At 33.9% G+C, this 27,521-nt stretch overlaps 1 protein-coding gene across 3 annotated transcripts; it reads left to right on the top strand.

Annotated features, from left to right (window-relative positions):
• Positions 1-160: 160 nt before the first annotated feature.
• Positions 161-18,392, top strand: LOC133202209 (NADH-ubiquinone oxidoreductase 75 kDa subunit, mitochondrial-like). 3 transcript variants are annotated; one of them, XM_061337985.1, is made up of 21 exons: positions 161-231; positions 2,125-2,193; positions 2,388-2,485; positions 3,033-3,140; positions 3,301-3,377; positions 3,654-3,735; positions 4,634-4,698; positions 5,000-5,077; positions 5,268-5,453; positions 5,723-5,822; positions 6,376-6,525; positions 6,747-6,892; positions 7,318-7,387; positions 9,788-9,846; positions 10,873-10,939; positions 11,309-11,371; positions 11,860-12,021; positions 12,570-12,723; positions 13,174-13,349; positions 16,342-16,476; positions 18,108-18,392. In XM_061337985.1, exons 2-21 carry the CDS (start codon positions 2,133-2,135, stop codon positions 18,258-18,260), a joined length of 2,190 nt encoding a protein of 729 aa, XP_061193969.1. In that variant the 5' UTR covers positions 161-231; positions 2,125-2,132; the 3' UTR covers positions 18,261-18,392. The 3 variants fall into 3 exon arrangements, with proteins under 3 accessions (XP_061193969.1, XP_061193968.1, XP_061193970.1); XM_061337984.1 differs by having other exon boundaries at positions 3,301-3,381; positions 3,658-3,735; XM_061337986.1 differs by lacking the exons at positions 161-231; positions 2,125-2,193 and adding an exon at positions 2,210-2,273 and having other exon boundaries at positions 3,301-3,381; positions 3,658-3,735.
• The last annotated feature ends 9,129 nt before the right edge of the window (positions 18,393-27,521 follow it).

Raw genomic sequence — 27,521 nt, 5'->3', positions numbered from 1 at the left:
ACTACTACCGGATATTAACGGATATCATTTTTTACAACAGTTTATTTTTCCTTTATCTTAATGATTTCTCCGAAAATTCAAGAAGATTTATTTGTTTAAAAATATAAAAACTTAGATTCAAACTCATTTTACATATATTTCATTTGAATTGGTTGCTTACGAAGTTTGATTATTTCGTTTATTACCGCTTCCATCAAAGTGGATATTACTTCCGGTTCTGAATTGGCCAAGGTGAGAAACTACTACAAACCAAACTCCGTTCTTTTAATTTCTTAACATCATTGTTCATTTGAAATCCAAGTAAATACCTATGCTCATTTATAAAAGATAGTCATCAAACCAAATGCACTGAGAGATTGTCACTAATACGGGCAAAATGATAATGAATTATACATTTCAGTACACTACTCGAATTTCCTCTAGTATTATACATAGTTTCATAACGACTTTTAACTTAACTTACACAAATGTATCGTCGTCTGATATGTTCACATGAATTTTGCTTCAGTTTTCCTTACTTTTGAATTGGCTAATACCCTTTTGATTATGATCTTTGACTTCACAATCACATTTTTCATGTTACATAATAACATTTATGTTCAAAACAGAGCACTGGTACTTTACGTTTCTGTTTCAAAAACACTTTGAAATTACGACCCAAATGCAAATTTTAACAGCATTCGTTACCTCTATATATGTATAAATTAATGTAATACATTTTACGGTGTGAACTTTGGGGCTAGCGTAGATAGAAAATTCTTTCTTTAGATGATATTGTTCTACAGACGTGGTTTATCAGTAGAATTCTTTCCATTTGTTGTCAATGTAGCAAAGTAAAGATCTAATCTACCTGTTTACCAGGGATCAACATTAACGATTGTCCGATTGCCCGGGACAAGTAAATTCTTAGTTCGGGCAAATGAAACTGTTGACGTACTTGTCCAATGGGGCAAGTGAATTTTTCTCATAGAAATTTACATATTTATTAAGTTTACATTGATTTATAAATAAAACAATAAATTGAACAAGATTTCTACCACGTACCTGACTGCCAATGTTTTTGCTTTCGGAATTCCTTGGTAGTGTTTCTGGATTATACCGTTCATTTAAAAATTGGGTTTGTTATTGTTTTCTTTCATAGTAAATACACTCTACATCTAACAACTTTGTTAACTTCATATTAGGAAATTAGATTATTTATTCACTCACAGAATATAAGTACAGTGTAACACAATGTATCCTGATCAAGATAAGTTGTATGTTTCGTAGCAACTATCTTCCTTTAGCGTTGCTTCACATTTATCTCTGAAAATCACGATTCACAAAAGGATCCTACCGAAAATAATTTTTAAAAATATGAATTTTTTGAAAAAGAAACGATGGGTTATTGCTGCATGGCAGTGTGTGTTAACAGGTTATATTTACATGGACAGAGGTATAAATTTATGTACAAATGCAGCATCGAAATTTTTTCGGGAGCTCAACTTGCCAAATTGACAGTTGTGTATTTGTCACATTTTTTCGTGTCATAACATTTACTGTAATAAATAAATTTCTTCTAAAGTTCTTTCTTAATTTGGGGCAACCAAGTTTTGCATTCGGACAAGTTAAAGTCTGAGATCACTTGCCCGAAGGACAAATGAATCTGAAAGTTAATATCTATCCCTGTTTACTGGGAATAATCCAGAGAGCTCCAAATGTCAACACTGCTTGTAAAATTTGAAACGAGTAAAATGTTTAGAAAATGAGTTGAATTTTGTCTTTATTTGGATTATTTTTAGGGTAAAAGGCATATACAACCTCAAAAGGGTTTGTTTTGATTAATTTTGGTAGTTATTTTTCAGTGTTACTTCTTTTGTATTCTTCAAAATCATTTTGGAGCAGATCTGCTCCGATTTGCTACATTGCAAACTATATGGGATATATTCTGACTGTGGTGAGGGCTTTTCCTGAGACACAGTTAGATTACTCAAACTAGGACGAGAGCAGTTGTATTTATTATTGCTTTAAATTAAAGTTGGTTGGTAAAGCAAAAACAAACATTTTATTTTCTATTTCTTGTATCCTAAAGATATGTAATTGTGAGTAAAGCTATGTTGTGTTTATAGAGTGTTGTCTTTCTAGAGATCAAGATGATGAGGATAAGGCCCCTGGCCCGGGCTCTTACAGCTCAGAACTTGCTGAAACATCCAGGTAAGGGCTCTTACAGCTCAGAACTTGCTGAAACATCCAGGTAAGGGCTCTTACAGCTCAGAACTTGCTGAAACATCCAGGTAATGTGAACATGGATTTCAAATTGTTATCTTTCTTAAGGAGGGTAATATGCTTGTGAATTTAAAATTTCATTAAATGCAAGCTACAATAGATGTACTACTTTTACTTAACAGTTAGATGCAGTACATCTGTGGCCACTCAACCAGAGAAAATAGAAATATTTATTGATGATAAGCCTGTTTATGTCTACCCCGGCACAACCATTTTACAGGTGAGTTATTTCCCCTGACAAAAAGGTAGATTGTGTTGTAAGCTTGGTTTTCCTTGTTAGAAAGTAAATCCACTCTGCTTGAGATGTATCATGAATGCTTACTTGTTAGCAGTGTTTTCTGCGGTCCAAATTTAATGGAATTGTACATCTGTACTGAACAATTTATGGAAATTTTTAGATCTGTTCAATGTTTTTAATGTCCTTGCTGTGTTAACAGATACTGAACTGAATATTGGTTTTTTGATAATTATTTTACATTTATGATGATGGCAATTGATTGATTAGGGCATGTACATTGTATATGACTGTATTTCATGCAAGGGTGTTTATGTAAATTTAGGGATTTGGCAAAAAGCAAGGATTGCATCAGTTATAATATTTGATAAATTTTAATTGATTTGGAATACATATATTAATTGAGTGATTTTGAAAGTACATAAAAACTTTAATGTTAGGAATGATGTGAAATTCCTGCTTAAGCTTGCTTTTTGAACAGTCCTGTAGACAATGGTTGATATCTCTTTGTATTTATACTGTCGTCTTGTAGGCCTGTGCTGAGGGAGGGGTACAGATCCCCCGATACTGTTACCACGAGAGACTATCTGTCGCTGGGAACTGCCGAATGTGTCTCGTAGAGGTGGAAAAATCAGCCAAGGTACAGCGATATTGTCTTTAAAGTTTTGTTTTTTCATGAAAAGAAACAATGTTTGAATGGGCAAATGCACTTGTAAACGCATGCAAGAAAAAAATTAAGAGTGAAGAATGGAAAAATCATTCTGGAAAAAAAAAGAATTTGAATTTATATCTATTTTTAGCCTGTTGCATCATGTGCCGCACCTGTCATGAAAGGAATGAGAGTAAAAACAGACTCGGAATTGTCCAAAAAAGCTCGGCAAGTTATAAAACAGTAGTTCTACTATAGATATGGACAAGAATACTTAAGAGTTTATCATGAAATGAGTAAGAGTGAAGACAGACTCTGCATTTACGAAAAAACTCTTTAGTTTATTATATCAGCAAGAATATTTTGCCTTATAAAAGTGGATGAAAAGTTTATTACACATTACTAATACCATTTAACTAAGTGTAGTATGTGTTAGGTACATAAGATATCTTGATTTAGAAATTTGGTGCATATGTAACATAGTTTTATTATTTACCTGTGCAGGGAGGGTGTGATGGAGTTTCTGTTAGTGAACCACCCCCTGGACTGTCCCATCTGTGATCAAGGAGGAGAATGTGATTTACAGGTGAGATATTGTTAATGCCATATCCCCCCCCCCCCCAAAAAAAAACAAACAAACAAACAAACAAACAAACTTCTGTATGGGAGATACTGGGGGAACATTGGTTGGAAGTTATGCAATATGCAGATATACTTGTTCTTATACAAAAGTTTTCTAAGTACACTATTTTATACATGTACAGCTGTATTATTCAGTTGGGGCTTAAGTAAACTAGCTTTTATAAACAGAGTTTTTGTGGTGGCATTCTGTCCTTTATCTCTTATCTCTTCAATTTTTTATTTGAGTTATTCTCCTCAACCAAATGATGAACAGTCACAGATTTTTTCAAATGAAAGATCACATTGTTTTCAAAGGGAGATAATTAATAAAAAAATGAAAAATAGGGTAGAGTCATTTAAAAGTCTTCTACTCCCAAACCACTGGGCCAGAAAAGATAAAACATGTAAAGGCTCCCTATTTGAGTCTAGATTCAATGTGCAAATTATTACCACAGGGGCTAGGGTAGGGTCACAGTCTTGCTGTGACCCATGGGGCTCTTGTTTTATGCACCTATCTTCTGACTGCATACTTATTGATATAAATACCGGTATGGTATATTGCACTGTCTGTGTATACATGTATGTCTGGGTTGTTAATGTCATTCCTCAAAAAATATTTTCTTTACAGATTAATGCAGTGAAGATCAAATATTGAGATGCTTGTTATTTTTTCAGCTTTCTGTCTTTCCACCTCTTCAACATTGTTTATATAATTATAACTCCTAAACAAGATGTTGTGGAGGCTTAGGGTTTATGATAGGAATTTCACATTAAATACAATTATATTAATCCTGAGATAGAGTCATTGTAAACACTGTGTTAACTTTAATCCTTTCTTTTAATTCTTTGGCATCCCATTTCAGGATCAGTCTATGGTTTTTGGCAGTGATAGAAGTAGATTTACTGATATCAACTTTGCTGGGAAAAGGTAAGATTTTTGTCAAATGATACGTGATGTTTAAACCATTTTAGGTTCATTAATGACATGCTTAATATAGAATTCAAGTTGTACATCTGATCTAAGTAAAAATCAAGTTCAGGTTAAGACATTTTAATTACCTGTATGTAAAACAAATTCTACAGCAATTTTTATTCAATATGAAATCCCGAAAATATATACTGTGAAAATATACTGTAACAACAAACATTGTATATACTATATAGATATTAAAATGAAACTTAGATTAATATTTAGTAGATTGAAGGTTTTTTTATGTGTGTTTTTTTAGGGCAGTGGAGGATAAAAACATCGGTCCTCTGGTTAAAACAATAATGACAAGATGTATTCACTGTACCCGCTGCATCAGGTAGATATTTTCTGGCATGAATAATGTAAAAAAAAAAAATGAAAAATTCAAACAAATAAATTCTTATATTTATTCATCAGGAACAAGAAAATGGTGAAGAATTAATTTTAAAAAAATTGTGGATATTCATAAAAATTCTAAAGAACAGGTTGAGTATTGCATGTAATTAACAAATTTGTGGATATATCAGGTTCGCCAGCGAAGTGGCAGGAGTAGACGATTTAGGCACGACGGGAAGAGGAAGTGACATGCAGGTCGGAACCTATGTGGAAAAACTTTTTCGATCTGAGCTGTCGGGAAACGTCATAGATCTGTGTCCTGTAGGAGCTTTAACTTCTAAACCCTATGCCTTCACTGCTAGGCCTTGGGAAACAAGGTAATCAATGGAAATTATGTCTCTTTATATGAAGTACTCAAAATAGATAATATCATTTATAATTAACATATTTTCAACATCATAATTAGTTATTATAAATATTTACATATACTGTACTTCTTAGAAAAATAATGCAAAATTACACATGGAGACAAGATTTACTGAAGTGATTGATTTTTGTCAACTCCAAGGGCTGTCAGAAACTTGGAATTTTAAATAGAGTCTGTTGCTTTGCTAACCTACTTGACTTCCTTCATATTACTCTGTAGGAAAATAGAAAGTGTGGATGTCCTGGATGCACTGGGGAGTAACATCGTAGTCAGCACAAGGTCAGGGGAGGTCATGCGTATCCTGCCCAGAATGAATGAGGTAAAATAGCTCCCTCATCAACATACATGATTGTATACTTGTAATCTGGTACATTATTGAACAAAATGTACCTCAAATTTGAACGTTAAAAATAATAAATCTACACGAAGGTATGCGTTTTGTCTGTTTGTCTCTCAGGAAAGACAAGTTTGTTTGGTGGTTCTTTCTCTTTTTCAGACAACATATTCAACATGTACATGTGGAGAAATTATAATTTAGAGGGAAATTCCCAATATTCAGGAATTTGTAATCATTACATATATGGCCTATTGACAGGACTTTGATACACTATGATTTTCAACAGTACTGTTACCATACATTTTTTACACTGGAGTTTCTGTAACACTGTGTCGTAAACTGTTGTACATGTATATGAAAGGATTTTTTTTCACCAGCAAATACTATAATTGTTGACAGAACTCTTTCTAGATATGTGTTTACAACATGTACTGTAAATAGAGACATGACTATTGGTTTTAACTATATTATCATTTATGTTTAACTATTGACTGGTCTGATTGATAGCGTATACTGTAAATTTTAACTGTTACAGGAAATTAATGAGGAGTGGATCTCGGATAAGACAAGGTTTGCGTATGACGGCCTTAAGCGACAGAGATTGACTTTCCCCTACGTCAAAGATAACACAGGAAATCTGAAAAAGACGAGCTGGGAAGACGCACTTATTACAACCTCCTCTATGGTATAACACATTTCATGTATTTTGATTGACTATTGTATACTTTAAGTTATTACTTAAAAGGTGACTATATTGCTGATTTAGTGGGAAGGACTAGTGCATGCTGAATCACTGATTTTTACTTTTCATTTTATAAAGGAACAGATATGAAAGTGACCAGATTGCTGCTGTAGCTAGGGACTAGTGGAGACTAAATAACTGATTTTATGCTTTCATTTTTATAGATGAACAATTTTGAAGGTGACCAGATTGCTGGTTTAGCCGGGGGACTTGTGGATGCTGAATCTCTGGTTGCCCTTAAGGACCTCCTTAATAAATTGGGTAGTGAAGCCCTCTGTACTGAAGAATACTTCCCTATGGATGGGGCAGGGTATGTTCATTTAATTGAAATGTTTTACAGTACAGTGTAAGACATATTGGAATATCTGAATATATACAGTTTACATAGTTTACACAGTTTTGCGTGTATACTGTAAATCTTTAATGAAGCATTTATGAAGTTTCATTTTATTTTTTTACTGTGAAATTTTTAATATTTTTTTTTCTTATACATTATTTACCATCAAAGAAAGTGAACGGTTTCTTTCTGTACACATTAATGTTTTAGTTTGAAAATAATTTCATCATTATTATTAATTTACTTGGAACAGTCAGGATCAGTGCTTAGTTCATAATTTAAGATTTTACAGGACATTCAAGAAATTTTCAAAACATTCATTCAGGAGAAGGTACATTATATATGTAAACTATAAATAAAAATCTATATTATAATGATATTTGTAATTTTTATTCTAGGACTGATTTGCGTTCTAATTATTTGCTGAATACTGGAATAAACGGAATAGAGGAGGCAGACCTTGTGCTACAGTCCCTGAAACGTTCTACTTTCCCACTTGAACGGTGAGCGAACGCTGAACGAACGGTGAACGAACGCTGAACGAACGCAGAGCGAACGGTGAGTGAACGATGTGTGAACGCTGAACGCAACTTGGTGAACGATGTGTGAACGGTGAACGGTGAGCGAACGCAGAACGCGAACGGAGCGCAAACGCGAACGCAAAGTGAACGGTGAACGAACGGTGAACGCAAGATGAACGATATATTCGGAATGCCTCTGATCTTTTCCTTGCATTGAAACTATTTTATTGTATTATAATGTCAGGTGCCAAAAAAAAAAAAAAAATAAATAAATAAGTAAACCAATAAATGAATGAATAAATAAGTAAATAAAATAAATTCTCCAAAATTGTCCTAAGAAAGACGATTCATGCACATTAAGTTTTTAATAATACGATTTTTAACGCATTAAAACATTGCAATTGTTGCCGAACGCTGAAGTATAAAAGATATTTTTTTAGTTGGAAAATAAAAATGTTTATTCTTATTTGATAACAAATCAGAGAAAACTTCTGACTTATAGAATGAATTAAAGCGATTGTAACACCCATTCATATATCTCCGTGTCAAGGCGATTTCATGTAAAGTAATGAAAAAAAAAATAATTACAATGGTCAGTGGACGTTTTGCATTTATACGCTCGTATTTTAAATATTTAATACAATAATATATTATGTGTCATTTCTATTTTTCATAATGATTTATTGAGCAGACTTCTGCATGTATCTGTAGATGGCCGTGATTATACTCGGACAAGATAATACAAAGATACACATTATTATTATTTGTTATAAATTCAATTTTCAGAACTTGATATTTAAGTAATATGCTGTTATAATTTTTATCAAACAGACAAATGAGAGAGAGAGAGAGAGAGAGAGAGAGAGAGAGAGAGAGAGATTCCGTTTCAGCCCCCCCCCCCCCCTTCCTTTCAGGCTTCACTAAATGTTTGTACCTATATCAAACAATAACTCTGAAATTTTTTTCTAAATATATTAGACAGTGAAAGTAACTTCTTTTTTTTTTTTTATCAACAAATCATATCTATCTGTTTGACAGTATTACTCGTTTTTATTTTCCTGCTTCAAGTTCACACGAAGTCCACGTGCTTGTCCTGTCAATCAAAATCATTCGACACTGTGCAGGTGTGAAAGTTTCGTCACATCGAAGAGGAAGTGCGAGTATTCCAACAAGTTATAACATTTATTTTTATCATTTCTAGATTTGATACCAACATTTGAATAATAAATGAATAAAATATGTTGGGCATTAACACTTGAATTTGAAACATACTCTCTGCCAATTTCAAATACCACCGCCGACACGTGTACATTGTGAACTACTAATGTTTTGTGACTTTTTTAGATGCATGTTTGTTTTGAGACTGAAATTTTTGTTCTAAAAAAGACCTTAACTTTTTTTAACAGGTTAATTAAAATTTTCTGGAAATACAGTACTGACTAAGTAACCGATTTAGGGGAAAAGGGGGGGGGGGTATTAATCATATCGAATGGCAAACATATAAAGTTACGTTGAAGAAAGAATTTTTTTTCTCTATAACTATAGACTATACATACATGTATTATAGTAGCGAAAATTCTGTAGTGCATTTCATTTTAAATAAATATTTCCTTTAAACACACTATCAATTTAATTCGCTCCAAAGATAATAAATTAACGGGATATCCGCAGTACTATGTATAACTCTCAGAACTAGTTCTATCATATTTTCTGTAGTAACTGAATAAAAAAAGGCGTTAGAAATAAATATTTTCGTAATTTTGCTGCGTAATTATTTGACTTGGATAATTATATCTCCATTAACGATTTGTCGTCTTTAACAAAACAAAATGTTGCAATTCTTGAAGTATTTGCACATTGCCCTTAGTTAAATTTAATATTTCAGCATCGTTCTACATAGGTACAGAACAACATTTATTTTCCAGAGTAATTTAATAAATAACCTAATAGCTAAGTTAGAATAATAAAAATATATATCTTAGATATTTTCCCCCATGAAATAATGATTCTTCAAACACGATATGTTAGTTATTAAATTAAAAAATCTGTAACCCCTTACCTACAAAAAGATAAGTCCTTTCACTTGGGAGTTCCGAATGGCAATGAAAACTGAACGATAGGTGAACGCTGAACGCAAGGTGAACGCAAAGTGAACGGAACGAAGAGCGAACGCTGAACGCTATGTGAACGGTGAACGCGAGCGCACGGTGAACGGTGAACGCAAAACTGTGAACGGAGAGCGAACGGTGAACGCACGGTGAACGAACGGTGAACGCACGCTGAACGAACGGTGAACGAACGGTGAGCGAACGGAAAAATGGGAAAGTAGAACGTTTCAGGGACTGTATTTATAGGAACTAATCCCCGATTCGAAGCCCCAATTCTGAACACGAGGGTTAGGAAAAGGTCAGAAATATAAACAAATGTTCAAATACATGTATTATCTATGCAGTTGTGGCTATAACTAGGGCTGGGACGATATATCGAGATATCGATAATATCGATTCAATGTGAGGATGATATGCATATCGATACATATGAAGAAATATCGACATATCGCCCAAAAAATTCTGACTAATTTTTTTCTTTGTTTACTTAACATTTTGGGTTTAATATGTAAAATAAATATGCTTAATATAAATCTAAATATGAAATACATAATAATTAAGACCACTTGTGCAAAATAATTAAGTTTTACAACAGATATACAACTTCTTTGAATAAATTATTCTTATATGTGAAGAAATGTTTTGTTCACTTCAATATAAAAAAAGGATTTATAACCAATTAAACATATCGTGATACATATCGTATCGTGGCTCAAATATCGGGATACGTATCGATATAGAAAAAGTTGTATCGTCCCATCCCTAGTTAACTTATAAGAGGATTTGTTTGTAGACAGATGATACATGTGCATGAATATTTCCTCTCATTTACTAGGATTACTGTAGATTCCTAATTTTAGGCAAGTGCTTAATGTCATTAAATGACTCGTAGATGTCAAACTGTGAGAATTTGAAATTGAGAGAGGACTGTTGACAAGATCATTTACATGTATTTCAGCCGTATAAAAAATAAAAGTGAGTAATTTTATTTTGCGAGAAGTGCTTGTCGCGAAATTACGCTTTTATAAATTCCTTGTGTGTATTTAGGAATCTACAGTATTTGTGTTTACAGAAGTTGTTGTGTATCAATACTCTCTTCTTGTATGTTATGATTTTTGACTTAGATTATATACTTCTGACCTTTGCTGCTGCTTTTTTTCTTTCACAATATTTTACCATCAGAGGAAATCAAAGCTTTGACCTGTGCTTATGCAAACATGTATAATAATTTAATATAAGAGTTACATGAAAAGAACAGAAACACTGTTTAAAGATTTCATTTTTACCTTAAGTTTATATAATAACATTTTAATATTTTTTTTAGCTGGATTCATAATGACCTTCAGGTTGCCCTCGTAGGGTCAAAGGTTGACCTTACCTATGATTATGATGTGAGTATTTTTTTTTTAAAGGACAGATTCTATAAAATTAATTATGTCTGATTAAGTTTTCATCTGAGTTCTAATTGTTATATAAAATGATGCTGTGTTTATGCTTAATCAGGGGATAATCAATTTTTGATGGAATCCTTTGTGCAATAATTTATAAACACACGTCAGGCAAAATATTTCATAACTCAAGATATAATCCATTGAAATACGTAAAAGTGCTGATTCATGATAACATGAAATAGTCCTTAATTTATGTTTTTGCTATAAATTTGAAATGCACTAAAATGTATGTACTAAGTACATTTTCAGTACATTGTATGTGAATCTCTTTAATAAATTTTTATTGTAATACTGAAATATTTTTTACAGTACCTTGGTGATTCCACAGATGTTCTGAAGAAGATTGCTGATGGCTCCCATCCTTTCTGTAAGGTAGGGATATCCTAGATGTGACATTGAACCAAGGCTATGTTGCAAAAGCACCCAGTGTCATTCTTTACTATGGCTCAATATATATGAATCTATTTTTACAGTATTTTTTATGGAGGTAGGATTCAAAAGTACAGTGTAAGTGAAGAAACACAGTTGAAAATACGATATGACTAAAATGAGCTAACATATGGTTAAAGTGTTGTCACATTTTATTGTTTCAGAGCATTGTATCTTAGAGAGGAAGGCTTTGTCTTTTACCAATATAATATTTTTTAAAATATTAAAAAAAAAGTTACTGCCATGAATAAAGGGGTAAATCTTGCCATGTTTAAATTATTGTGTATAAGACACATTTGATTTAATGCAAGAAAATTGACATAGAAATATCAGCATTTAATTGTTTCACAGTTTCAGTTATAAAGAATTCAAAACAATTTTTTTTCGCCCCACAAAAATGTACATTTAACACTCCAAATTTCTCTTTACAGACACTGAACAAAGCAAAGAGACCTATGGTGATTGTGGGAAGTTCCACTCTACAGAGGAAAGATGGGGCAGCCCTACATGCAGCAGTCTCCACCATAGCTCAGACTGCGCGGGTCCAATCAGGATGTGGTGCCGACTGGAGGGTCCTCAACATCCTACACAGGGTAAGTAGCTCAAACAGTGCGGGTCCAGTCAGGATGTGGTGCCGACTGGAGGGTCCTCAACATCCTCCACAGGGTAAGTAGCTTGATCAGCGCGGGTCCTGTCAGGATGTTTGATGCATCAAAGAACACCACCAGACTTGCTTCAAATGCTGAATCTTTTTTTTCCTGTACATTTTCTAGTTTCTTGAACAGAATAATTTTTTTGAGCATATCCATTCCCAATTAAGTAGAAATTATACCCAGACCAAACTTTCATAAGTGTTGCATTTAGTGACCTTCAGAAAATTCATTTTGTCAGAGAATTTGCCTTATATGTAGATACAGTAAAACACGCTTATAAAGAAATGCCAGGGATGGATGATTTTGCTTTGTTATAAGAGTATTTGATTATATCTGTAAGGTTCACAATATACTTTTAAAGTCACGGGTAATGAAAATCACTTCGCTGTAAGCGTCGGTTTATTATACATGTATGTGTCTTTGCTAAAGCGTGTTTTACTGTAACAATCGTTGAGGTGGTCTGTAATCTTTGATTACCTATGTTTAAGGTGGCTAGTCAGGTTGCGGCTCTAGACCTGGGTTATAAGGCGGGTGTAGACTACATCAGGAAGAACCCTCCCAAAGTTCTGTTCCTCCTCGGGGCTGACGAGGGAGTCATCACTAGAGCGGACCTCCCCAAAGATTGCTTCATCATCTACCAAGGTAAGATTAGGAAGGTGAAACATAAAGAATCCCCAGAGACAGCTGAAATTGCTTTGTTATTGCTAAATCCCGTTAATTCTTTATTATTTCTAGTATTGGGTGAAAAAATGTTAGTTCATTGTAAGCAAGGACATGTAGTATCAAAGTTTGTTATGAACATGTATTACTGTACAACAGTGGTTATAAAGGGCCAGTTATAGTTGATTTGAGAGTGTGAATGTGGATGAGTGAGTGTGTAATGGAAGTAATAATTTATATCGGGATCAATGTTCTCCTGAGAGAGGAAGCTTGACTTTGTGGTGCCCTTAAATGTTAAAAGTTACATTGTAAATGAGATCCTAATTGACTTCTCTCAGATATATAACGTATCAAAAATTGGCATCCTTGGTTATTTAACTAACAGTATCTTATCTTTTTCACATAAAATGTTTAATTCTTGTTTACTAACAGGTCACCATGGAGACAAAGGAGCAGCCATGGCTGATGTTGTTTTACCAGGAGCAGCGTACACTGAGAAGGATGCAACATACATTAACACAGAGGGTCGGCCCCAGCAAACCAGGCTAGCAGTGTCTCCCCCAGGCATGGCTCGAGAAGATTGGAAAATTATCCGTGCTTTATCTGAGGTTAATAAGAGCTCAGAATATAATTAATAGAGTAACTCATGAATAATAAGATTTAACTTTCTTTAAAGAAGAAATCTTAAAAAAAAAGAATCTTAAAAACTTTGAAAAAGTGGTTTTATTTGTTTTCTGTCAGAGATAAGGATCATTTTAGCTCATAACCTGAATGGTATTAACATTTTATCCTTATCTTGCTACTAGACATCTAAGGTCTGGTATCCCCTGCCTACTAAAATGAATTTTTTTTCTAATTTCCTCATGCTGCAGGGATCGAAATTAACTTTTTTTTATCCACAGGTTATTTTTAGCCTGTACATATAAAATCCACAGGCTAAAATGAAGATCTATAAGCTAAAATTGAAAGAATGATTAACTGCCTTTTTCATCTTTATTTTAATCAATAACAATACAGGGCCTACTAGTATAGTGGGTCAGTACAGAATTGTGATCTGGTCATGTATCAGCAATGTTTTTATGTTTTAAAAAATGGTAATCTGGCCTAAAAAAATTATGTTTGTTTCCTGTAACATTCCCAAAAAATCGAGGGTTGGTAGGTTTGAATTTTTTTTTGTGCCAATGAATAATGGGGTCAAACATTCCGGACTGAATGAATTGGGTGTGATATTTACAGCGGACACCCAACATGGCTTTCTAGCGGCAGAAAACACACTTCAAAAAGTTGTTGGAGAAAAGCTTGATGTTATAATTATGATTACTCTTTATATTTAAGGTAAATGTTGACTAGGTTGACATATTTTATATCTCAAATAAAGCTACAATTACAGACAAAATTGTATAAATTGAATCAGCTGATTGAGATTGGGCAAAAAAAAAAAAAAATCCACCCGGGGTTACCGTAATTTGAATGGGTCGGGTTACAGGAAACAAACTTGATTTTTTTAGGCCTCATCTTGTTTCTGATTTTCTAAATGAATATAATAGAAAAAGGGAGATAAAAATGGCTGCTTTAATCAGTGGTAAAGTTTCAAAATGCGAAAGACAAATTGCAGGAAAAATATGGATTCGAGACAAAAGAGATCGAAAATCACCACTCGCTAAAAATTTCGAATGTTTGCTATTTTTACTCGCTTTTTAGCTCACCTGAGCCGAAGGCTCAAGTGAGCTTTTCTGATCACATTTTGTCTGTAGTCCGTCTGTCCATCTGTCTGTCTGTCTGTCCGTCTGTAAACTTTTCACATTTTCGACTTCTTCTCCAGAACCACTGGGCTAATTTCAACCAAACTTGCCACAAAGTATCCTTGGGTAAAGGGGATTCAAGTTTGTTCAAATGAAGGGCCACGCCTTCTTCCAAGGGGAGATAATAAAGAATTCATGAAAAATTAATGTCATCATTAAAAAATCTTCCTCTCAAGAACCACTGTGCTTGAAAATATGAAACTTATGTGGAAGCATCCTCAGGTAATGTAGATTCAAGTTTGTTCAAATCATGACCCCCAGGGGTCGGGTGGGGCCACAATGGGCGATCAAAGTTTTACATAGGAAATATATAGGAAAAATCTTTAAAAATCTTCTTCTCAAGAACAGCAAAGCCATGATTGGTCATATTTATCTGGTAGCATCCTCAGATAGTGTAGATTCAAGTTTGTTCAAATCATGACCCCCGGGGGTCGGACGGGGCCACAATGGGCGATCAAAGTTTTACATAGGAATATATAGGAAAAATCTTTTAAAATCTTCTTCTCAAGAACAGCAAAGCCATAATTGGTCATATTTACAAGGTAGCATCCTCAGATAGTGTAGATTCAATTTTGTTCAAATCATGACCCCCGGGGGTCGGGGTGGGGCCACAATGGGCGATTAAAGTTTTACATTGGAATATATAGGAAAAATCTTTAAAAATCTTCTTCTCAAGAACAGCAAAGTCATTTCTGGTCATATTTACATGGAAGCATCCTCAGATAGTGTAGATTCAATTTTGTTCAAATCATGACCCCCGGGGGTCGGGTGGGGCCACAATGGGCGATCAAAGTTTTACATAGGAATATATAGGAAAAATCTTAAAAAATCTTCTTCTCAAGATCAGCAAAGCCATAATTGGTCATATTTAAATGGTAGCATCCTCAGGTAGTGTAGATTCAAGTTTGTTCAAATCATGACCCCCGGGGTAGGGTGGGAACACAATGGGCGATCAAAGTTTTATGTAGGAATATATAGGAAATATCTTTAAAAATCTTCTTCTCAAGAACAGCAAAGCCATGATTGGTCATATTTACATGGAAGCATCCTCAGATAGTATAGATTCAATTTTGTTCAAATCATGACCCCTAGGGGTCGGGTGGGGCCACAATGGGTGATCAAAGTTTGACATAGGAATACATAGGTTAAATCTTTAATTATCTTCCACTCAAGAACAGCAAAGCCATGATTGGTCATATTTAAATGGAAGCATCCTCAGATAACGTAGATTCAAATTTGTTCAATTCATGACCCCCCCCCCCCCCCCCCCCCGAACCACTTTTATATTTAAACTTTTCAAGACTGAAGTGATTTCTGCTTTCTCCTAGCCATAGTGCTCAGGTGAGCGATGTGGCCCCTGGGCCTCTTGTTTAAAAATCAACTTGCATTTTGCAAATATTTCCGGCTAATTTCAATCCCTGTGCTGAAATGGTAATGGAAAGAAAATTCAACCAAATTTAGTTTTCCATATGGGAAAAAATTGAAAAGAAATCATTGTTGAAGATGACATATAATAATTTATCAAATTCAAAGTTCTTCCTCTTAAGAAGACAGTCATTCCACCTTATAAATCAGCCATAAATGACATACAAGTAATTTTCTAAGGGTAGTCATAAAGTGCATGAACAGTACAGTAAAACAGGAATGAACACCCTTATAATGAAATTACTGTAGAATTTAAAAAGCAATTTCAATAGTCTATAGAATTCTGTATGGTTACCAGGTAATCTTAATATGATGTTTACAGCTATAGAAAAGATCCTCATGACATTGAATACGTTTGTCTGTGTTCTGTTAGATCCTGGATCAGCAGCTTCCTTACGACACCCTGACGGAGATTCGCAGTCGACTAGAGGATGTTGCACCGAATCTCGCACGCTACGATAAAGCAGAAGAGGCAAATTACTTCAAACAGGCCAATGATCTCGCTAAGGTAATTAATATTTATGTAACTACACATAGGGTCAGTGTTAAAGCAAAAAATCTGTCCCTCCTCTGATAGACAAACTACAAGGCTCCTGACCAGCCAATGTCAGTGTCCTATTGCCTCACAATAAAAGGTTGGTTACAGAATTTCAAGAAATAAACAAAAAAGTTATTATAAAGGAATTCCTTCGTAGTTTTTGAAGTCTATTGAAATGAGATAAATGAGATAAAATAGGTAAAATTGAAGCCCGTATATATACATGTATATTATCTTGTATAAATTTAATTTCTAGAACAATAAACCATGATCTAACTGCCTTCTGAAGAAAATAATTAGTGTTTTCATCATTAAATTAAACAAAATAAAATATTAATAAAACTTTTTGAATTCTGTCCATTTGTTCAATCATTTTTAGCTCACCTGAGCTGAAAGCTCAAGTGAGCTTTTCTGATCACCCGTTGTCTGTCGTCCGTCCGTCCGTCTGTAAACTTTTCACATTTTCAACTTCTTCTCAAGAACCACTAGGCCAATTTTAACCAAACTTGGTACAAAGTATCCTTGGGTGAAGGGGAGTTTAAATTGTTAAAATAAAGGGCCAAGTCCCCTTACAAGGGGAGATAATCAAGAAAAGACAAAAATAGGGTGGGGTCATTAAAAAATCTTCTTCTCAAGAACCACTGGGCCAGAAAAGCTGAAACTTATGTGGAAGCATCCTGGGGTAGTGTAGATTATAAATTGTTCAAAACATGACCCCCGGGGGTAGGGTGGGGCCACAATAGGGAATCCAAGTTTTACATTGAAATATATAAGAAAAATCTTTAAAAATCTTCTTTTCAAGAACCACTGGGCCAGAAAAGCTGAAACTTATATGGAAGCATCCTGGGGTAGTGTAGAATCTAAATTGTTCAAATCATGACCCCAGTGGGTAGGGCGGGGCCACAATAGGGAATCCGTTTTACATTGAAATATATAGGAAAAATCTTTAAAAATCTTCTTCTAAAGAACCACTGGGCCAGAAATACTGAAACTTATGTGGAAGCATCCTGGGGTAGTGTAGATTCTAAATTGTTCAAATCATGACCCCCGGGGGTAGGGCGGGGCCACAATAGGGAATCCAAGTTTTACATTGAAATATATAAGAAAAATCTTTTTAAAAATTCTTCTCAAGAACCACTGGGCCAGAAAAGCTGAAACTTATATGGAAGCATCCTGGGGTAGTGTAGATTATAAATTGTTCAAATCATGACCCCCGGGGATAGGGCGGGACACAATAGGGAATCCAAGTATTACATTGAAATATATAAGAAAAATCTTTAAAAATCTTCTTTTCAAGAACCACTGGACCAATAAAGCTGAAACTTAATTGGAATCATCCTGAGGTAGTGTAGATTCTAAATTGCTCAAATCATGACCCCTGGGGGTAGAGCGGGGCCACAATAGGTATATTAAAAGGGGGGAAATCTGGTAAAGAACAACATGGCCAAAGTTACTCAGGTGAGCGATGTGGCCCATGGGCCTCTTGTTGTTATTCCACTGTGTGGAATAGGCTTGATAATTCATTTGGTACTTTTTTTGTCATCGACACTTTTTAGTATAAAGTTTGATTTTAATCATTAACAATTATTTTTCAAACACAGATGGTGAAAGGTCAGTTGGAAACACAACCCCTGTCCCCTCCCTTACAGAAGCTAGAGGACTTCTACATGACCGACTCCATCAGCCGCGCTTCACAGACCATGGCAAAGTGTGTACAGGCCGTGAAAGAGGCCGAGAAAAATCCCTACATGTAGACAGGGGAATACATGATACTGAAACAGGGGCGGGGCAGGGCAGTGACTGTGTTTAACAGTGGAATTGACACTGAATCTGCTTTGTTGTTTTGCGTTACTCATCTTTGTTAATAAAATATTTAAAAGAGTGGAGCAGGGAGTGATTTATACAAAAGATTTATTTCTTATGGCACAGAAAGATATATCTGAGTACTTTGTTAGAAATGAGAAAATATTTTGATAAGATAAATTATGCTTGCTTTATTATCTTGTATCTATTAAGTATGAATGAATGACAGTAACTTATACTGTATTAAAGATTCCCAAAATGTACAATCTTTTCTTACAATATGCTTAATATGGGATCCGAGATATGCCCACATATTTCACTATCACACCATTGCTCCATCGAACTTTATGTTGATGACACATTGTTGATGCCTATGATGGAGCAAAGATAGCATGATGATATGATACTGCATGTACAATAAGGTGATAAAACAACACTGAAGCGATGATCTTTTGTGCCACTTCATTAATGTCATTGCACTTTTTTGTCTTGGCACCATCAACTTTAGGTCAATGGTTTGATAGTGAAGTATACTAAGCTATCTGGGTTCTATACATGTAAGCTGGTACATACTCTGGAACTGTTTGTATGGAATCCCAATAAGGCCTATAGAAAAGGTGGTGACTTGATCAATCCAACATATTTCTGTTGCAATGTTCAGTAACAATCTAATAGCTTATTTATGGTTAAAATTATGGTAAAGTTTTTATCCCCTGCTTGAGACATTAAAGGGGCATAGACACAGATTTGAAGATAATATTTTCTCAAATTTTCTGTATTATATCATGACTTATATGTTGCTATACCATTCCTCATGGAAATATAATAAAAAAAAACTTTTCTCTTGCAATTATTGAAACTAATTATTGGGACGCATTTAATTGACGTTTAATTGACACATCCTTGCAATTTCACAAAGTAAACTTTATCCGTAATACTTAAGAAAAGTAGAAATAATGACAAAGATACAATCCAGAAAATTCAGAGTAGAAATGTGAGAAAGCAAAACCAACTCACCAGTATTGTATGTCTGTGCTCAGTGATGTGTGCAGAATTTAACAAATTGAATACACCCGGTGGAACGCAAACTGTTTTGTAAATTTTTGAAAATTCACATGTAAATATGCCACACGTTAAGTCCTCTTGAAAGAAAATGTATTATTGATTCAATTTTTACAAAAAATCAACAGAACAATTGAAATGGAACCCAGATTAAAATGTGTCAAAATGAGGGAATATGAACCGACGGCTTCAGATATTTTTGCGATTTTAAATAAATCAAATGCAAAAAATGTAAAGATTTAGTAGATGGCGTCACTATATTTGACCTTCGGCCTCTTAATATGACCTTGACCTTTATTGTACAAAAAGAATAAAGACTCCTTATGAAATATGTCCGAATATCAGGTCTCTAGTATACATGGATAAAAAGTTACGTTGCATTTACAGACGGTCATATGGCATGTAATGTAGATGGCAAAAGCACGATCCAAAATGTAGGCTCCCGAATGATCAATATATACATGTAGGATGTCTCTTAATTTTCTTCAAATGAAAACATGTCACAGCTTATTATTTTTTTTTTCCTCAAAGATCCTTGATAATTGACAATATAGTGAAATTATTCTTTTTTTCTGGTGTACTTTATAAGATATGCATTGAAACAGATTTCATGGGTGGTATATACTACCTTAAATAAATAATTAAAGTGTGAGTGAGTTTGTATGAGTATATCATTTTCATTTTTGGTCACCTTCCTTTATTTCCATTCTTCATTTGTCATAATAAAATCATAGGCGCTTGGGTCAAGGATAATATATATTTTCTTTATAATGTATTGTCGGGGAAATTCGAACTATATTCGTAAATTTTTTAAGCGCACAGTGGTTATTTTTAGTTATTTTTTTTTTTGTTTTATTTTGTTTTGTTTTGTTTTTTGTAAATCTTTCTGCTTGATATACACTAGACTGTCAGAGAAATTTGATATTATGCACGTTTTAAGAATGACATATCCCAACTCTATTATACCATGTATACTAAAAAAGAAATTTTTTTAGTATAGAGTTGGAAAAAACCCCTCCAAATTGTGCTTTTTAAGATTTTGTTTGTTTAGATCTAGTAAACATCAAGAACATGTTTTATAAAAGTATTATATCCAACAAAATGCAAATTAATTTGATAAATAACACGGCAGGCGTATAATTTTTTTTCGGCAGACGTGTTTTTCTTCAGTATGTGTCTGCATGCATTTTTTATGAGGTATTTATAGTCCCAGTTATTGGGATTTAACCGAACTGAAAAAATCCCGGTTACCGGCCTAAAGTGCAGATTGGGCATGCGCAAAAAACAGGATTTTTAAGCTAATTTAATTTTAGTGAATGATAAAATCAGATTGCATTTGGTGCGGTGCCATTTCCCAGTTACCGGGAGGTATCGAGATCGGTTAAATCCCATTAACTGAGAAAGTATATACCTCAAAATTTATAATTTTAGTATTACCCGCCAAATCAAACTTAAAATGGATCGGGATCGGTATGCTTGACATTTTAGCTTGGAGACTCCACGTGTGGTAAATATTCAAATTTTCGTTCCTCTGATTTAAACCATTATCTATCTAGCTACTATGGTTAGTATTTGTTTTTATCAATGTACATGTACATGTATTATGGAAAAATGTTGTACATATGATAATTAACGTTCACTATATCTGTGCATTTTACTGAAAGGGCATTGATTTCATCATGAATTTGTAGCGAGCGCAGCGAGCTGTAAATTAGCGTCGCTCGCATTGCCAGGTCTTAAAGCAACGCCCGGGCGAAGAGAAACTTCGGACTGTGCACATTGGGATCCAAATGATTTTTTCCGCCGTAATATCTGGACCCACAATCCTTTGCGAAATGCGCGGTAACAACAAAAATTCTCCAAAATTAAATAGTTGAATCCACACTTTTCAAAAGTTATGTCCCTTGGTAGCCATCTTTGGGGAAAAAACCATAGAATCTTCACAGTAGCCTTTAAAGTTTTTTGGTTTGTAAGTTTGTCATTTGACTAGAAAAATTACAGTGGCTCTTGTATAATGATTGCCCCAATATGGGGCTATCCATATATCGAACGAAAAAAATTTAAACACAGTGGATTTATCGGAGCACGCCCAAATGTTTGATAGCATAAAGAGGAGAAATGTCATCGCTTTCCCTTTTGACCTTTTGGTTGACCCCGCAAAGGGACATAACTATTGCAAACTCTTCTGATCACCTTCATTCAAGTAAAAAAAAAAAAACAAACAAACAAAAAAAAAAAACAACGTTTTTTGCATTTTTCAGACTTCGTCATGGAAATGCAACTAACATACGACGTCCTGTGACTTCACAGTCTGGACATCAGTGTCTCGTGCGGTTTGAGTCAAAAGTTAGGCATATGCACAACTGCGCGCGCGCGCTCGCCCCAACGGTCGCACCTCAACATAATTTATCAATAAAAAATGACATTAATTTAATCATCTCTGTCCCAACAAATTGTTGTTAAATTATTGAGAGGGCATCGAGAATTTGATTGACTTAGATTTCTGCAATATTATTACAAGGTAGGTACATTCTAATCTAATATTTAATATATTAAGGCATATGTGGCATGTTTCTGCTAGGTATAATGGAAACTACCCAACCAAATATATGCAGTAGGCCTATCCTAGATAGAATGTTTTATCGTTAAAATGATTAAAATGATAAATGTCCTACGGACCCGTGTGGTGAGGGCCTGTCTCGAGACACAGTTAGATTATTCTAACTAGGCCTATTTGACTCTTGAAATCAATTCTATGTTTAACGTTACTTAAAAACTTCAAAACCTAAAGGGGGGATTAAACAAAAGTTTTTTACTTTAATAAGAATTGAATTACTTGAATAAGTACTTACTCACATGAGTCAAACCACTGTAAATATTAATCATCATTCTTAGTAAATCTGTCAGTTTAAATGATAACTCATACCTCATTCAGGGCCCAAATATTGTCTATTCTCATGGAATGCTAAAAGTAAAAGCAAACTAGAATAAAATCTTTTAAAATTACCAATTTGCATTTTTTTTTCAAAATGCCAATTTCTCCAAAACCTATGAGGGCGGGTGACTTAAACATAGAATTAACTTTGGACAACCTCATTATTTTGTAATTAATTTTATTAAGACCCCTGGCTTCCATTTGTTGTCTTTCAATAGGCATGACCACTCTTTTGGCATTTGTGTTTATCAAGCACATTTTGTTTATATACGTGTAACTATCAGAACAGGCTCCAAGACCATAAACTGAGAACAGACTTAAGTCAAAATTTCAAATCAATATAATTTTTAGCTCTACTGGTCAGAGACCAGAAGGGCTTATGGGATAGTAAGGTGTCCGTCGTCCGTCTGTCTGTCTGTAAACAATTTTTAAAAATGCTACTCATCCTACAGTTTTGGTCTGATTTCAATATAACTTGGCACACAAGTAGACTACACTAAGATACCTAATTTAGTGCATCGGTTTTTGATTTCAATGAACGATGTTGCCATGGTTACTAAAATTAGAAATTTCTGTGAAATTACTTTTAAATGCTACTCCTGCTACAGTTTTAGTCTGCTTTTAATATAATTTGGCATACAGGAAGACTATACTAAGATACATAATGTTATGCATCAGTTTTTGATTTTGATGAACAGTGTTCCCATGGTTACTAAAAATAGAAATTTCAATGAAATTCCTTTAAAACATTACTCCTCTACAGTTATGGTTTGATTTCAATCTAATTTGGCACACAATTAGAATACACTACGATACATAATATGTATTTCGGTTTTTGATGTCAGTGAATGGTGTTGTCATGGTTAATTACTGAAAATAGAAATTTCCGTGAAATACTTTCAAAACACTAATCCTCTTATAGTTTTCGTTTGATTTCAATATAACGTGGCACAGAAATAGACTACATTAAGATACATAATTCTATTTATTGTTGCATGTTGCAAAGTTTCAAATCCAAGTGCTACTTTTCCTCTGTTATACGTACAGACCAGTAGAGCTACAGTCTCATCAGAGACTTCTGGTTAAAATGATTTTGATAATGAAATAAATTTTTCTCCACGTGTATGAATTTTTGTAATATACACACCTGCAAAGTTCCATGCACATAAATTAATTAGAACTCAAGATATTTAAATTAATTTTGACTTAAGTTTGTTCTCAGTTTATGGTCTTGAGGCCAGAGAACACATATGCATCTTACCACATGTGTATTATATACAGTGATTCTTTTTATACGCCCATCTATGATGGGGCATATTATGGTATGGCGATCATGTGACCTTTAATGAAAGTGATATGGCCAATATGGCAAAACCCTGTCCATTTCATAACTGGAAAATTATTTAGCCTAGAACATTAAGGTACATATGTAATTAATGTCGAACCCTGAGTTGAGATGAATTTTGATAAGAGACACAAATTGTACCTGTCACATTAAAGATTTATTAAAGAGCTTAATGTAAGAAGGTTGTTTTGAAGCACCTCTCATCAGGCAGGTACTACATGTATCTCTAGATCTTGGATATTCATCTTTCATTAACAATACATGTAGTATACAAAATTTTATCAAAACTGCAGAAATTGAAGTTTCTGTACCAAGGATGACATGATTTTCTTCCTGATGCACACTCACCTGTTTATGATAAATAAACAATATCCGACAGGCGTATTATATGTGCCATTTCAGTGCAATTTATTTTTGTTCTAGAACAAGTTAATGAACCTTTAGCAAGCAATTCTTTGGTTGCCTTGATCCATGCTGGATTGGAATGGTTGCTGTGATCTTCGAAGAAAATATAAATGTACACAAACATTGAAGAAATTCAGTTTAACAAAGGGAGAAAAATTTTCCATAAATATGTATTCTTTAGTTACTGATTTTTCTCCATTTCGAGCTCCTTAAATTTTTTAATGAACAGAATACACGAGGCAAGCTTTCTGTCTTTTGAAAATTAAAAAAATATGGAACTCAGAGAAAAACTGGTAAATAACTCACAAAAGTTATAACACCTAGGCTATGTATGTCTACAGTTTAAAGAGATGCTTGTTACTAATCTAAATACATGTACTATGTACTAAGTGTGAAAAGAGAAAAAAATATGATATAAATAATCGAGGTTACGTACAAATATGTAAATATACATAAAAATGAACTTGTGACAGTACGCAAGTTTCGAGATTATCTCTCAGGCAGGTGGGACAGTTATTTATATACTGGATACATTACGTACATCATCGATGTGCCATTATAACTGATTGTCGGGATGCACTCTTCAACTCGAAAATTACCGAATCAAAGGCTTCATTTTTTTTCTACGAACAAAAAATGGGAACAAAAGAAAATAAAAATCGGAACAAAAGAAAATATCAGCGGATAAGAACTTTTCAAACGAGGGGAGAGATATGGATCTCTGTTAAAAATACACACGCATCTCATTGTACGTTGGCATTCTGAATGACTCTTTCCCTTATACCGTAATAACTCAAAGAGCCCAATAACTTTTTAGAAAAGGTCTGTACAATCAAAGAATTATTTTTCTTGCAAAGACTATGACCGTTCTTTCGTTTTCAAGTATTCTAATTAAAAGCAAATTTAATTTGTAAATATGTATAGTAGAGCTTTATAAAACCATCAAAATGATCATAGCTTAGCACTATAGTCTTTCTAAAACATTAAATGAATTTTAAAAGCCACAGCCATCGATCGTTCATTTATTTATACACGTTTGTATACATTAACAACCTGTCCCACTTCCATGCTGATATGGATACTTTTTGCGCCTCTATCGTAGGAGAGTTACAATCTCGAAACTCGCGGTTTGATTAAGTCTAGAGTCTAGTAATTGATTAAAATAATTATACTTATTGTAAAGAGAGACATTATTGATCAAATATGGAGACAACAAACAGTAATCAAGTTAAAAAGTCCACCGAAACAACACAAATCGCGAGCAGAACAAACATGGACCTCTTAAAACATCTGAGGTGGGATCAGGTGCCATGGAGGAGTAAGCATCCCCTGTTGACCAGTCACTCCCGCCTATGCTCCTTGTCATGATCGGAAAAAAGGAAAAAAAATCCGTAGATAATTCAGTATGTAAATAATGGCCGGGCAATTAGTATGAAAAACGTCAGTTATCATTCGACTTAGTAATAGGTCAATTGTATTAGCCGACAAGGTCGTTGTATCGACCATAGAACTTGCAAAATGATGACTTTAAACGATACTGTTGATATTTTGGTTTCATCAACTTGTTTGACAATAGCTTGCCTCGTTTTAGAAATTGTTCGTACGTAGAGCATGTTGCTGCTTATCGAATTCACTGGGAGATACATGTATAAACCTCATATGCAGGCGATAAGGGTATTTTGCTACATATTTAGTAAGGAAAATTGACGGTAGAGAAGTTGAAGTCATCACGTTTATCATAAAGTTTTGTTGTTAGGTTACCATTTAACGTCTTTTTCGAGAAAAATATCTAAATATGAAACAGATGTGTCAGACTCTGTGGTATCTTTTATTTCAAGTTCACTGAGATATATCGAGTCGACATTTGAATGGAAGTAACTATTTTCAATTAATCATACATCGTCGATATATTTATATGTCGAGTTGAAGGCCAAAGCAAGTGTTTTCTTCTCATGTACAAGTTTTTGAATAAATTCTGCTTCATATGAATACAAAAATAGGTCTGCCAATAAGGGGGCGCGATTGGTACTCATGGGAGTTCCTACAGATTGTTGGAAGACCTGATCCCCAAAAACTACAAAGAAATTGTCAATCAAAAACTGAAAGATCTTTTTAATATCAACTTCTGAGTACTTGAGTATACAATCGGAATATTTTTTTTAACAAAATAATTTTGCAAATGACCAATGACAAGGTAAGTAAATTAATTTACGAGTTCCATTCATATTGAAAAATCATCTGTCTATCACCGTGCTTTGGGGACTGTGGTGATAACTAAGATTTCTAAACCTGAAAAACAGGACAGGAGACAGTCTTAAAATTAAAGCTGTTTATTCGTGAATGTCCGTCGCAAAAGTGACCACTTATAATCATAATAAAAGATATAAAACAATGATACTCTGTATAATTAAAATGAAAGTGTGAGATAATGCCACAAATAAGAACATGTGTTAATTAAACATCATCTCATGAACACACAATTCATTACAGGTATTATAACATGTCTACTGAATATCTTCATTATAAAAATAAATGAGTTAAAATAAAAATATATAATTAATATCAATTGGGAGAATTAGCTTGTAAAACATTTACTTGGCTATGAGAGGGGTATGAAAGGAATAGACCAAAAATAGAAAATTCACATTTTATTGTTTACAATGAGTCTACTTCCTGTATAGAGACTCTGACTTCCGGTCATACAAAGGGGGGGGGGTCCTAATGGACAAACATACAAAGAAACCCTAATCTACTAAATAAACACACTTTACAGTAAAACCTAGTACATTTACCATATTCGGTCATTGAGTACAAGTACACATGTACTAAGCTACGTTCTACTAGTCTTGCATATGATTTTACAAACAATCTACACCTACAGCATGTATAATAGTTATGCATCATAAGAACATGTTTACTTACATAGATACTTTCAGCATTTTTCCTTTTTACAAACGATTAATAGAGTAGAACAGTAAAATCGACTGCACGTTTACTTGTACAACAATGTTTTGAATACTAAATAGAAAACCAGTACAAAATAGATGCCAAATATCCGGAAAGGCCAAAACACTGTAAATTCGACAAAATGACTTCTTTCAAAAACTCTATTATTCTAATACTAAAACTTCACTTTATACATGTAATTTGGTTTCCTGACACATACTTTCAAACATTAAATACAACATATGTTTAACTTCAGATTTGTGAAAAATAACATTTTGTAAGTATGAGATTTTTACTAACATGTACTAGTTTATCAACATGAACTATTAGACAAAATATAAAAATGAAAATAAAGGAAAATACAAAGTACAAAGTAAATCTACATTGCCTGAAAAACAGGACAGGAGACAGTCTTAAAATTAAAGCTGTTTATTCGTGAATGTCCGTCGCAAAAGTGACGGACAAAAACCCGATAGCGTCCCCTGTCCAGGTGTTGAGTTATTCTTGCCACTAATTGTT

The sequence above is a fragment of the Saccostrea echinata genome, unplaced genomic scaffold (genome assembly GCF_033153115.1).
Source record: "Saccostrea echinata isolate AGI-Se365-2 ecotype Australia unplaced genomic scaffold, CSIRO_AGI_Sech_v1 ptg000046l, whole genome shotgun sequence".
Taxonomy (NCBI): domain Eukaryota; kingdom Metazoa; phylum Mollusca; class Bivalvia; order Ostreida; family Ostreidae; genus Saccostrea; species Saccostrea echinata.
Note: the sequence above shows the minus strand (reverse complement) of the source record. Positions and strands in the feature narration are given on the sequence as shown.